At 40.0% G+C, this 13,013-nt stretch overlaps 1 protein-coding gene across 1 annotated transcript in view; it reads left to right on the top strand.

Annotated features, from left to right (window-relative positions):
* The window catches only part of MUC6 (mucin 6, oligomeric mucus/gel-forming), a 57,285-nt gene that overhangs the window by 23,645 nt on the left and 20,627 nt on the right, over positions 1 to 13,013 (top strand). The window contains exons 10-21 of the mRNA XM_054026135.1: positions 2,699 to 2,821; positions 3,636 to 3,756; positions 5,393 to 5,531; positions 7,151 to 7,255; positions 8,117 to 8,186; positions 8,304 to 8,441; positions 9,483 to 9,644; positions 10,079 to 10,173; positions 10,927 to 11,059; positions 11,811 to 12,060; positions 12,673 to 12,725; positions 12,831 to 12,940. Coding sequence (XP_053882110.1) covers positions 2,699 to 2,821; positions 3,636 to 3,756; positions 5,393 to 5,531; positions 7,151 to 7,255; positions 8,117 to 8,186; positions 8,304 to 8,441; positions 9,483 to 9,644; positions 10,079 to 10,173; positions 10,927 to 11,059; positions 11,811 to 12,060; positions 12,673 to 12,725; positions 12,831 to 12,940 — 1,499 coding nt within the window. The remainder of the gene's footprint in view (positions 1 to 2,698; positions 2,822 to 3,635; positions 3,757 to 5,392; positions 5,532 to 7,150; positions 7,256 to 8,116; positions 8,187 to 8,303; positions 8,442 to 9,482; positions 9,645 to 10,078; positions 10,174 to 10,926; positions 11,060 to 11,810; positions 12,061 to 12,672; positions 12,726 to 12,830; positions 12,941 to 13,013) is intronic.

Raw genomic sequence — 13,013 nt, 5'->3', positions numbered from 1 at the left:
CATGAAATTTTAAAAAGCCTCTAGGAAAGCTTCCACCCATATAAATCAAGGAGGGGTTGGCTTGGGTTGGGTTATAGACCCTGGGATGATCGTTGAGCAAATGGTAACCTACAAGAGTCAGAGTTTGGTATCCCGCAAAAAAAAAAAAAGATGAATTTATAACTTAAATTGTGTCCCCGTAGCTCAACAGCTAAGTCAGCTGACCAGGTCACACATTCCTAAAGCTGTTTCTTTATCAAACACCTTAAAATAATATTTCTTTTAAAGAAACAAACCATATTCTGAAATGCTTGCTTTTGATTCTTCTGTCAGCTAAACTGCAGTGTTGACAAGCCATTACAGGCAAAGTAATATTTCATCTATTAAGAAATATGCAGGAACTAACCATTCAAATTAATTTCAGTGCTTGTCCTATTGTTTTAAATTATTGGTCATCTTAGCAAAGGTGCTATGCTACGTTCAGCTACACCTGTGCTAATTGTTCGCGTTTAAACTCAAAACAATTCAATTCTCCAGGTTAGAGGTTTCATTACAAACACAAATCAGATCAGGCTCAGCAAAAGTCACAAATGGCTAGTTTATGTTTGCATTATATTTTAGTTTGCATTGAAATCCTATGAAATGACTAGTTATGAAGTGAAATCAGGTGAAGCTAGGCATCATCAAGTGAATTTTGTTTTGATGTGTATATTTCCTTGTAACTTTAAATGGAGCTCAAGAGACTGAAAGTACAACCCTTTATGGATCAAAATTGTTTGATTTCATCATGCCTGTTTTGAAGTTTAACAAAGCAGGAAGCATGATGTGGCAAACCTTTGGCAAAGGACTCTCAAAAAGCATATTCATTAATTTTAATTACAACACAATACAGCCCAGTTGAAAGCTTAATGGATAAGACAGAAGACAGAATTCTAGGCAGAATTTTGGGAAGAGATCAAGATGCCAAATGACACTTAGTGACATTCAGAGTCTAAGGCAGTGAAGCATATCCCTCTGAAACTCCAAGCACCTAGTTAATGGGAAAGTTGAGCTGCCTCACACTCTATAACTGGTGTTCAGTACCCAAACATAACTTATTTTTAAAAATAAATTGCTTTAACAGGAACATCTTCTCCTTCCTCCTTATTCTGTTACATGTGATTTCAACATCTGCTACTATTTATTTGGAGTTTAGCATGAGAAGGGAGATGAATATAATCCAGACAGGATTATATTCCTGAATCCAATAATTGACTTCTGATGTTTTATCACACGTTCCTTATTTTCACCTTGAAGGCCTTGTATCCTCTTGCCCTGCCTACATCTCTGATCTCATATCCGTCTCTTCGCTTAGTCCCTGTACTCCTCCCAGTTTTCATGTACGACTGCTCTCCAGCTCTTTGTTACACTTTTGGCTTTCTGCCTTCCATCATGCTTCTCCCTGTGCTCAGGGAAAATCTCCTGCTTCCTGCATGCCAAGTGCCACCTCCCACTCCCACTCCTCCAAATCCCACTTCTTCCTGGAATTGTTCTTTTCTTCATGCCTCCAATATTCTCCCCCCAATCTCCTTTCCCTAAATAGGTGTCCCAGTTTTGTTTAGCATTCAATTTGTCTTGCCTCTTTTAGATTGTAAAGTCCTCAGGGCAGCAAGCCTTTCCCAATCACTATTTGTAAGGCACTGTACATGTTTACAACGCTATATAATAATGCTCATTAATCATACTAAAAATAATATCCCCAGTCTAGCTTTTGTTACGACAATATTAATGTTGCAAGCAGGCCATTCACTTAAAAAAAAAGTTACTAGAATTTGTAGTTATAAAAAAAAAAGCGAAAGTGAGGATATTCAGAGTGAAGGTTAAAAAACAAATATTTGCCAGTTAGGAAATAAAAATATTATACTCCAAAAAACAAGTATCCGAAACTCTGAAAACATCAAGGGTCTGATTATCCCCTGCTCTGCACCATTCATAGTCATTGATACTTGTGCAAAATGGGTTCCAAATATTACTTAATGAGCCTGGCAATGATTTTGGCAGGAAAAATCACGACATAAGGTGCAAGGCAGTGGAGGATCTGGTGCTTGAAATTCCAATGCTAATCTTAACTCTCCCTTCTCCTACTTATCTTTCCCTTCCTGATGGGAGAATACTACTAGTTGTCACATGAAAAACTTACATGTCCCCTGTTCTGCATATTAATAATGCTATAGGGTAGGATTTTCAAAAGCACCTAAGTGACTTAGGAGCACAAATCCCACTGAAAGTCAATAAGATTGTTCCTGAAGTCACACAGGCACTTTTTAAAACCACACCTATGGCTTTTATTGTAACTGGTATAATCTGCTCTCACTCTCCCAGCCGGTCACAGATACAGAGGGACCTCAGGCTAATTTTTCAGAAGTGTGCATGGTTTCAGGGGTCTGAAGCCTATAGGTGTAGGGTGCATGTAGAAAAGGTGATCTAAACTCTAGCCTTTGTCTGGAATATGTGGTCTCCAGTACGTCTGGGATAAAGAATGAAAAATGAATAGAGTGGGTGTCTGGGCTATGGTGAGGTGATAGACTGGGGACTTGTGAAGGTTCTTGTGCTACAGGGAGTGCCAGATACCAGGAGGGTGGGGAGAGCCTCATCTCCAGTCTCTAGGGCAGGTGAGAAGTTTTCCTTTGTTCATATTTAGAAAGATGCCTTAATACTTTTCATTGTTGTTGTATTGCAGCTGTAGGAAAATGTTCAGCTGACCAAATATACAAGGAGTGTGGTTCTCCATGTGTTAAAACCTGTTCCAACCCAGAGTACAGCTGTTCCAGTTACTGTACATATGGTTGCTTCTGCCCAGAAGGTAAAGTATTACCGTAAAACTAGTATTGATTTCATCATAAATCATTCATGCAAATAGTTTTGGCACATATCCAGCAGACAAAAAATTGTCCATTTAATTAATACACCACATCATGGTATTGGACACTGTGCTGCTGGAAGTGCCATTTCTCAGATGAGATATAAAACTGAGGTCCTGACACCTTGGGGTCATTAAAGATCCCTTGACACTTTTTGCAAGAATAGAGAAGTAACACCCCCATTCTGGCCAATATGGGATAATTATACCCTGCCTACTTAAGGTTCCCCCCTATAGTTTAAATTGGATTGGATATAATTAACTTGTTGTGCTAATCTCTTATGTGGTGTTGCCATGCGCTGTTAGACAGTTGCCATCCAGAAGTGGCTGCATTTCATTGGTGAATAGAGAGATTGTGCTTTGTTATGCAGAGTTTGTAAAAGCCCAAGGCATACTTCAGGTTGAACTGTTCTACAAAAATTCAGTTTATTCCCATTATTCTTGGGCATTTCCTGACATTTCAGTAGTAAAATGTAAAGCTAATTCATTCCCATTACGTGGCCAAAATCTGTTATTCTTTATAGAGACTTAATCTTATTCTAAATAAGGGAGCTAATATTTAGCAGATATGGAAAAACACACTATATACAACACCTCTGTGTCTGCACAAAAGGCTGTGCTGAAGTGCCACTCTCTGAAATGTTGCCTCTGCAAGACACTGGGCACATAATATAACAGTTCTGAGTTCTGAGGAGCTAAGTGGTAGCTAAGCGTCTGAAAATGACTATCTATCTAATTTATTTGCTTCTTTTGATAGGTACTGTTCTTGATGACATCTCAAAAAATCGAACATGTGTTCCCATTGACCAGTGCCCGTGTACACTGAATGGGGAGAGATATGATCCTGGCGTTACCATGAAAGCAACATGCAGGAGCTGGTGAGTGGTGGCAGATTTCTTTGAAAAGTGTGGAAAGCATCCTGGCCAAGTGGCTGGAAAAATTGACATGATTGTGGCCCAGACTTTCAAAGAACAGACACAAATGTGTTTACATCATCTGTACACAAATCTGTTTTGAACACTCAGGACCCTACCTCTGCAATTGCTGATAGAGTAATGTATGCCTAATTTTCTGCTCTATGTATACAAAAACAAACGTAGCCTTATTCTGTGCAAATGTGCAATAACTATCACCAAAGTTATTACTAATGGTCAACTTTGCTGGCAATCTGAGCAGGAGGCTTTAAAGCACTGAATGGGCTGTGGGGACTAAACTCCCCTTTTACCACTAGAAATGGTTCTCCAAGGTTAGTGTTTTAATAATTTGGTGTTGCAACATGGAGAATATTGCTCTACTGTTTTCCATGCTGCACCTATTCTGCGGATAAAGAAAGGAATTTGGTCTCCAGTGCAACACTTTTCATCATTGATTCATTTATGATTTACATGGCTGATGGAGACCCAAGCCATACAAGGTGTCACGGGATTCACTGACCACAGTGGTGCTTCCTGCTGGTCATACTGGAGATTAGCTCTGCCAGCTCACACTTGCCCTCTGGTGGTATCTTCTCCCATTGTCTCACTCTGGAGCCCCACTCTCAACCTCAGGAACTGCAGCTTCCTCTTCGTGGCTTGGCACTCTAGCTAGGTCAATAAGGTCCTCCCCTTCTGGGGAACAGTCCATCAGCAATCCTAGGCAGTCTTCCCCTATGGCAGCCCAGTTCTGTGCCACACCCTTGGTGGCTGGTACCGGAACCCGGGCCCATTCTCTTCTTCAGGTTCCAGTCCAGGGACCCTCAGCTCAGCAGTTCTCGGCTTCCTCCCTCTGGTTTCACTGCTCCTTCCCTGGCCTTCTTCTTACCCTCTGTTTCCCCCTCTTCCTGAGTATACCAGCTCCACCAACCCTCCTCCCTCTTCCCAGGGAGTGACTGCTGACTGCTTTTCCCAACAGCCCTATCTGTAGCCCATTACCTGGCTTTATAGGCCCTGCCTGTTCCTTTCACTCAACTACCTGCTCCCTGGCTCCTCCTCTAGGTTCAACCTGTGGAGCTAATTGGCCTACTCGGCCACCGTAACCCCTTCCAGTCTTGTGTGAGGTGGACACCCCATCACACAAGGGTCTCATCAACTACAGATTGAGATAAATAGTGTCTACTAATATATTTAGCAAATGATAATGCAAAACACAAAAAAATCACAGAGGAAAAGAATTATATACACATTAATGTATATATTTCCTAACTAAGAAGTTATTGAACATTTAGAGCCAAAAAAAAAAAAAAAAAGAATTCAGGAGATAATGGAAATGAAAGTTTAGAACATGTAAGGTACTATATCATGTTGACTACTCATTGTGGCATACATCAACCACTATCCAAGATGATCAATTTAGTCATCTTCAGATTTCCACAGTGGAAGAGCCTGAGGCTGTCAACTTCAAAATATTGCTACACAGAGATATGACCACAGACATGCTGTTGTAAGGCAATAAAAAAACAACAAACCCCCCAGATAGTGGAACCAAATCCTGCTAGACTGGTAATAGTCATTTAACGCACATTCTTGTTTTCCCCAGTAAATGTACAATGGGCCAGTGGAATTGCAATGAACTACCCTGCCCAGGAAGATGTTCCCTGGAGGGAGGCTCCTTTGTCACCACGTTTGATTCCAGGTCATACAGGTTCCACGGAGTCTGCACATACATCCTCATGAAGGTAAGCTGCAGAGATCATAAACTACACAAGATCAACAGAAGGGAAGTGTCATACGTACAATCTACCTTTATTCCCGCCCCCCCATATAAACTAAAATCTTCCAATGACCTCCATTTATCCCACATATCATATGTGATGCCAAGTAGCAATTTGGTGTTGAAAAAGCTGGCAAGTGTTTTGCATTGTTGCATAATGTAATGTCAGGAAACCCCAAAACTCCTAGCATTAGGAAATGATACTATGCACAATTGGCTTTGGGATAATTCGTTAACTTTATAACACTCTATAATCATTATAAGGATGGTTGAAGCTGTCAGGAATAGTTGTCCCAGATAGATCACACAGAAGTTCTTTGTTTAATTTATTTCCAACGTCACTTCCAGGTCCAAAGGGTAAGATTATATAGATGTAAAATGAAATCTTTATTGTAGTTATTTGATAACATCTCAACAGTTTATACTCAATGGCTCCAACTTGCAAGTAAACATAATTACAAAATGGAAACTTTGTAATTCAGAATCCATCATAAGATTGACCAGCAATTGCCACAGGTAAAAAGTATTTACTTACAGGGCTGCCCTAGCTTCAGACAGGTAGAAGATGCCATCAGTTTATTCATCACCTTGGAACAAACAGAAACCTGAAATGAAATTTCCCCTGGAACAGACATTGAGTATCTGTCCTAGAAAGGGCTGCCACTTGTTAGAGGAAAAATTACTATTCGTAGTTTAGTTGAAGTCTTGCTGAGAAGGGGAGATTGGTTGGTCCACACTGTTTTTGTTAAAGGAGCAGAGATAAGCAGCAATTGGCCACCAAGGATTCAAACAGCTTAAGTTGTTTCTGGCATTTGTATCACCAGTAAATTCTCTTAGTAACTAATAAAGGGCACAAACTGCAAAATTAAAAAACCTCAAATCCAAGGATCGCCAAAATAGGTTTCCTTGATGCAAATGCTGATAAGAAGGTATTGGCTGTGAACGGGTACACAGGAAACCCAATTTTTTTTGCATTTCACCCCATACATTACTACGGCCATCATTAAAAAGTCAACATTTGCTAACAGTGAAATCCTAGTATCTGAGACACAACAATATTTCCCTATACATAGAATGGGATAAAATTGCAGTATCTAAGATATCACTGGCTAGTAACAGTTGAAAAATGTTGACTTTTTAATGCAGCTATTTTAAATATTCATGCCTAAGTGTCAATTTTTAGCATTTAAGTAACACGTCAAAATCCTGCATTAAAGGAACCCGCACTTGAAAACGAAGCCCACCATATTCTCTTTTTAAGAGAGGTTGGAGAGACCAGGCTGTCCCCAGTGTTAGTTTACTTTGAGAAATGTGCTGTGATACAAGAAGGGTCACTCTGTAGAAATAAAATGTTAAAGATGTATTGGAAATGCACCACAGAATACCTTCTTCCTCCATTGCTTCAAGTTCACTTACATTTTGTGAGAATGAGAAGGGTTACAAGGAATCTTATACGAACGCCACCAAAAAGTACAATTTCAGGGTAAAACAGCAAGAACAATACAAGATTCTGTAGTGATAAATGGATTTGGGGTATAGTTTATTTTTCCCCCATCATAACCATGTTTTTTTGTTTTCCTTCAGAGTCCCAGCCTTCCGTACAATGGAACCCTGATGGCTGTGTATGATAAGTCTGGTTACTCTCATTCTGAAACATCATTAACTGCTATAATTTACCTTTCTACAAAGGTAAGAGTGCAGTACACAAGTCCTATGCAACATTCCAGTAGCCAGTCTATCAAAGTTAATGTTCAGAGACATTGCAGGTGTCGACATATGAAAATCTGGGGAAAGGGGGAAAATAGTTGCTTCAAATGGCAGTGTATTCCATAATGGAAAGATAACTTCAGAGAGATGTGTAATGTCACATCAGTTCAGCAAGTTAGGGGTGCTGAACATAGAGTGACCAGTTTTACAAAGTGAAAAATCAGAACAGGGTGGCAGGATGTCTGCTAGGGAAAGAATTAATGAGACTTTTCTCACTAAATATCATGATGACAGTAATAGTTGATTAAAATAAAGATAATAGAAATACCAATTCTCTCCCACTCTGTGGGAGCACTGGATTGCGTGCAGGTCTCAGGAAGTAAGAGGCACTTGGCCTTCAGCCCAGCTATGCAGTAATGACTCAATTAATGTCCAGATTGAGACATTTTTTAATGATGAAGATTAATTGAGAAAAGAAGCCTGATAACAGTTGTAAAATAAGTTAAGGGCTGTTACAAAAAGGACTCTGATCTATTGTTCTCCATGTCCACAGAGGGTAGGACAAGCAGTAATCATCTTAATCTGCAGTAAAGGAGATTAAGGTTAGATATTAAGAGAAACTTTAACTACAAGAATAGTTAAGTACTGGAATAGTTTACCAAGGGAGGTTGTGAAATCCCTGTTACTGGAGATTTTTAAGAATGGGTTGGACAAAAACCCATCAGGGATGTCTAGTAGATTTAATCCTACCTCCGTGTGAAGGGATGGACTAAATGACCTCTCAAGAGCCCTTCCATCCCTACATTTCTATGATTCAATGACTCTGTGCCCTCTTCTTCACAGGACAAAATTGTGATTTCTCAAAATGACCTTCACACATATGATGAACTCAAGTGGATACCTTTTAGATCAGGTACAGAACAAGGGAGAACGCGGAATGTGCAAGACTGGATTAGACATTTAATTCATCTGATTTTAAAATAAATAGATAAATCAAAGTAATTATTTTAAATCATCTAATTTATTTTAGCTGACATCACCGTTTTCAGACAGTCCTCCACCCACATTCAAATGTATACCACCTTTGGGCTGGAACTAATAGTTCAAACTTGGCCAGTGTTTCACGTCTACATAAAAGTTGGACCTCTCTTCAAAGGCAGAACCCTAGGTAAGAAATCCAGTCTCCTCCACATTTCATTATGAAGGAGGGAGGCGGTGAAATTGTGTCTTTTAATGGCCATTGTATAATGGATAGACTCTTCCTATGATTCTAAAAAGCTACAATGGAAAGCTATTGTGTGTTGATAAGAGCTTTTTTCCAAAAACCTTAACAAAAGCAATTAATAGAATTTGAAGTGGCACAGACTAGGCGTGATATCCACACTCCTTTGTAATAACGTTGATTTCCCAACCTATCTTCTACAAGGTGTGCTTTGTAAAAGGCAAGAATGCCTGTGAAACCCTGCCTTGTTCAACATGTACTTTACTACACATCAAATGAGTCATGGCACCTATATAGCCCAACCTAATTCATGGTGCATCTTAGAAGATTACATTGATTATTCAAGAACCCAATGGCTCTCTTGATCAATGGGCATCTTAGGGGATACACGTATTTACTGTGCAGCGGATTTAGCCAAGAATACATATTCTGCACAACTTTTTGTTTAGAATGCTATAAGCAGCACCAGATCACTGCATGTGCAGAAAGAGCAATTTCTTCAAGCTCTCAAAACTCAGCCAAATCAAAACCAAGTTTTACTGGAACACTCAATTCCAGTGCTCAGTGAGGGCTATATTCCATGCCACATTCTAACTTTCTATACCTAATTGTTTTGATGTTAGAGCCATTAAAAAAAAAGTCACAACAACTTTTTTCGGTTGGAATTGGGAGAATATTTTCTCCCTTTCTTTTTATTTTTTAAAAGAACTGAATTATTTTTCTCTAAAAAACTTTCCATACAAATTCACCTGAAGGAAGTGAACAGACTTGGTGAATTTTAACTTACTAAGTGAAACAGACAAAGTTATGAGTGATTGAAAAACAGTTTTATAACAGAAATGCTTAACCCATTTAATCTATAGTAGTCATTACCACTCCAGTTATAATTACTGATACATTTTATTATTACTATACAGCAAAGACATATTATTAGTGAATAAATGTTCCTTGTTTTTCATTCGTCCCTTGTGTTCCCCATGTCATCAGGGTTGTGTGGCAATTACAATGGAGACACTACAGATGATTTCATGACCAGCATGGATATTATTGAAGGAACAGCATCCCTGTTTGTGGACTCCTGGAGATCAGGGAACTGCCACCCTGCTGCAGAGAGGGACACAGACCCTTGCTCTATGAGTCAATTGAACAGTAAGTCGAATGCCCTGACCTATCAGATCACCCCAATTGACTTGCTCTTTCTGAATGATTACCATAAGCTCATCCACAAGGGAACAGAGGATCTAAGAGATAAGAAGAAGAGGACTGTACATCACTGATTCCTTCATCTATAGGAAGATGTAGATTTCTAGAATATACTTGTATAAGCCAATCTATGACAAGATCTCTCTCTAAAGATCTGACTATGGGTTTGAAGTACCTTTGATAAGTTGCAGGAGTTCCTCTTGATACTCCCACTGATTTCCTGAAGTCCTTTGAGATCTTAGTCTCTGGCTTTCCTATTCTGTGACTGAAAACTAGTATCACCTTCTCAATAAATTAAATAAGACAGACACAGCTACCTCCTTATCTCTTATTCTTGACCTCTCTATTGCTTAACATCTATGACTGTTTCTCTCATTTAGAAATGTCTGCAGAGACCCATTGCTCCATTCTCACTAAGAAGGGCACAGTGTTTGAGAAATGCCATTCTGTGGTGAATCCTGCTCCTTTTTACAAGGTAGGAGCTTCTGCTAAAGTCTTGAGGTGAGGCAGTGAGAAGCACTACATGGTGTGGGAGCACAAGAGGGGCTTAGGACCAAGAATCATTCAAAAACACCTTTCTCCTAGCCAGGCGAGGTCTGGTATGATCACAGACTGCTATCCCCCAGTCACTAGGAAGGAGAGGATAGGTTTTTTTCTCACACAGCTAATTGATTTAGTATTTCCCAAGAACCTTCCCCAAATGAACATCGTCAAGGGTATTTAACCTTTTTGAGCATAGTTTTCCTGTCTGTAAAATAGAGATAATGATACTTGCGCTCAGTTTTGTGGAGCATTTTGAAATCTAAGGATGAAAAGCACTGTATAAGTCCTAAGCAGAGCCGGCTCCAAGGTTTTTGCCGCCCCAAGCAGAAAAAAAAAAAAAAAAGCCGCAATCGCGATCAGCTCTACCACCGCTGCTTCAGTCTTCGGCGGCAATTCGGTGGCAGGTCCTTCCCTCCGAGAGGAACCGAGGGACCTGCTGCCGAATTGCCGCGGGAGAGCCGGACGTGCCGCCCCTCTCCATTGGCCACCCCAAGCACCAGCTTGCTGAGCTGGTGCCTGGAGCCGGCCCTGGTGCTAAGTATATTTTACTTACATCAGCCACTCAGACAGATATGTTCATTTTCAATTGTTCCATGTAATCTATAAAATGCATTATTTATTTCTGAGCGTGCTGATGACTTCTCCAAACATCTGACCTAACAGAATACTCTGTGTTTGTTTTCAGAGATGCATCTACCAAGCCTGTAACTATGAGGAGACCTTTCCTTATATTTGTTCTGCTCTGGAATCTTATGCAAGAGTGTGTGCTTCAATGGGGCTGATCCTTGTAAACTGGAGGGACACTGTAGACAACTGCAGTAAGTGACCCCAACTAGCTCTTAAAAGTTTGTAATCAGATGCATATCTATATCATCTCTGCTACCTAGAAAACTCAGAAAAACATTCCTCCATTTGGAAAATTCCAGTGTTTGATATGGAACCAAATTGGGCGGTGCTGTCCTCTCCTGGGTTAAGACCATTCCACTTCTAAAATTCTCTCTAAGCTGCTGAAATATCATTAAGTATCGTGGAGTAGTTTCAGGCACAAAAAAAAAATCACTTTTGTAGGTAATTCTACAGAATTTGCATTTTAGGAGTGGTTTGATTTCATAAGGAATGTATATGCAAAATACCCCAAAAAGTAGGATGTTCTCTGAGCTTTATCACCAACTTCCATGGAAGAAGCACAAAGATGACTAAAGTTACTCATGAAACTATGAGTGCTTCAGCACACACAGCTCTATAGTCGTCATCCTTTGGTATCACCCACAGGGTCAGTCGATTTTCCATCTAGGGGAAATCCTGCAGATCCTAAGGTTTCTACAAAGATGGCCTGCAGGGTCTACTCTACTCCCAAAGACCCTCCTGCTTCTCACAGCAAAGCTCACTAAGGAGCCATGCTTTGATTGAGAGAGGGACTCTCTCTCACTCTCACTCTGAGAGAGGAAAGCAAGAGACAGCAGTTAACACTGAAACTGTTAATTCAGCACCTTCCCCTGGCTCCAGCACCCCTTTGAGGGGAGATCAGGGAAATGAAGTGTAACTCACACTCTTTTCTTCATTTTACAGCCATTTCCTGTACTGGCAATCAGACATTCAGCTACCACACTGAAGCCTGTGATAGGACGTGCCTGTCACTTTCCGACCAAACCCTGGAATGTTATCCTACTGATATCCCTATTGATGGCTGCAACTGTCCTAAAGGTACCTACTTGAACCACAGAAGTGAATGTGTGCGTAAATCCATGTGTCCCTGCTACCTGGAAGATAAGAGGTTCATCCTGCCTGACCAGTCAACTATAATTGGTGGCATTACCTGGTAAGTTTGTGAGTTAAAAGAAATGAACATACTGCAAAGGGAGGGCTTGTTCATGTGTTTGATTTTGTCAAACTGCAGAGATTTTTTTTTTTTTTTTTACGATAGGGCTGTTGCCTCCCCTTTTTTTTTGTTTTTGTTTTTGTTTTGCTTCTTTCTAAAAGAAAGGTGGGTCCAAAAGTTTTGGTTTTTTTAATTTGGTTCTCTTTTACCTTGGAAATATTAGGCACATAAAATCTGTCTTCCCTGAAAATGTTGGAGAAGCACTAGGAGATATAAGAATTATGCTGCCAGGTGCTGTGCTAACACATAAACAGGATCCCTGCCTCACATTGCATACACTACTGACATTGCTGGTTATATTGTTGCAGTCCAAAGAGTAAGCAGAGGCATGTTGGCTTGTATTCCATTTTGAAGGAACTGGGAGGCTCAAGAGGCATAGATGGAATGTTTGTTTCTTGGAAAAGGATGAAGTCATTTGACAAAAAGCCTGAACATTGTTTTCTTAGGAGGGTATCACATTCAAAGAGGAAAAATTAAAACCATAAAACAACTCGAGTTTTAATTGTCCCATTTAGTAAGGGATGTACACTGAAATATTCTTTTCTTTTCTAGCTTTTGTGTTAATGGAAAGATGAGTTGCACTGGCAAACCTCAAGACCCTGCAGGTATGCATTTGGCTACAGTTTACCTTCGCCTTCAAAAGCATTATTTTCCCCATGTAACGGAGTTAGCCCTTCATAACTTTCTGTTTCTCTTTTTTTTTCTGCTAGAAAACTGCAAGCCTCCCAAAAAATATGTGTCATGTTCACAGAACTCAGAGAACAAATATGGAGCCTCCTGTTCCCCTACCTGTCAGATGCTGGCCACTGGAATTGAATGTGTGAGTTCCACATCTTTATGATCACATCTCGGTGATGGAAACACACTGTGAAAGGAAGGATGAAGCAGTGGTT

This window comes from Malaclemys terrapin, chromosome 4, assembly GCF_027887155.1.
Source record: "Malaclemys terrapin pileata isolate rMalTer1 chromosome 4, rMalTer1.hap1, whole genome shotgun sequence".
NCBI lineage: Eukaryota > Metazoa > Chordata > Testudines > Emydidae > Malaclemys > Malaclemys terrapin.
The sequence above is the reverse complement of the archived record's forward strand: the minus strand, read 5'-3'. Positions and strand labels throughout refer to the sequence as shown.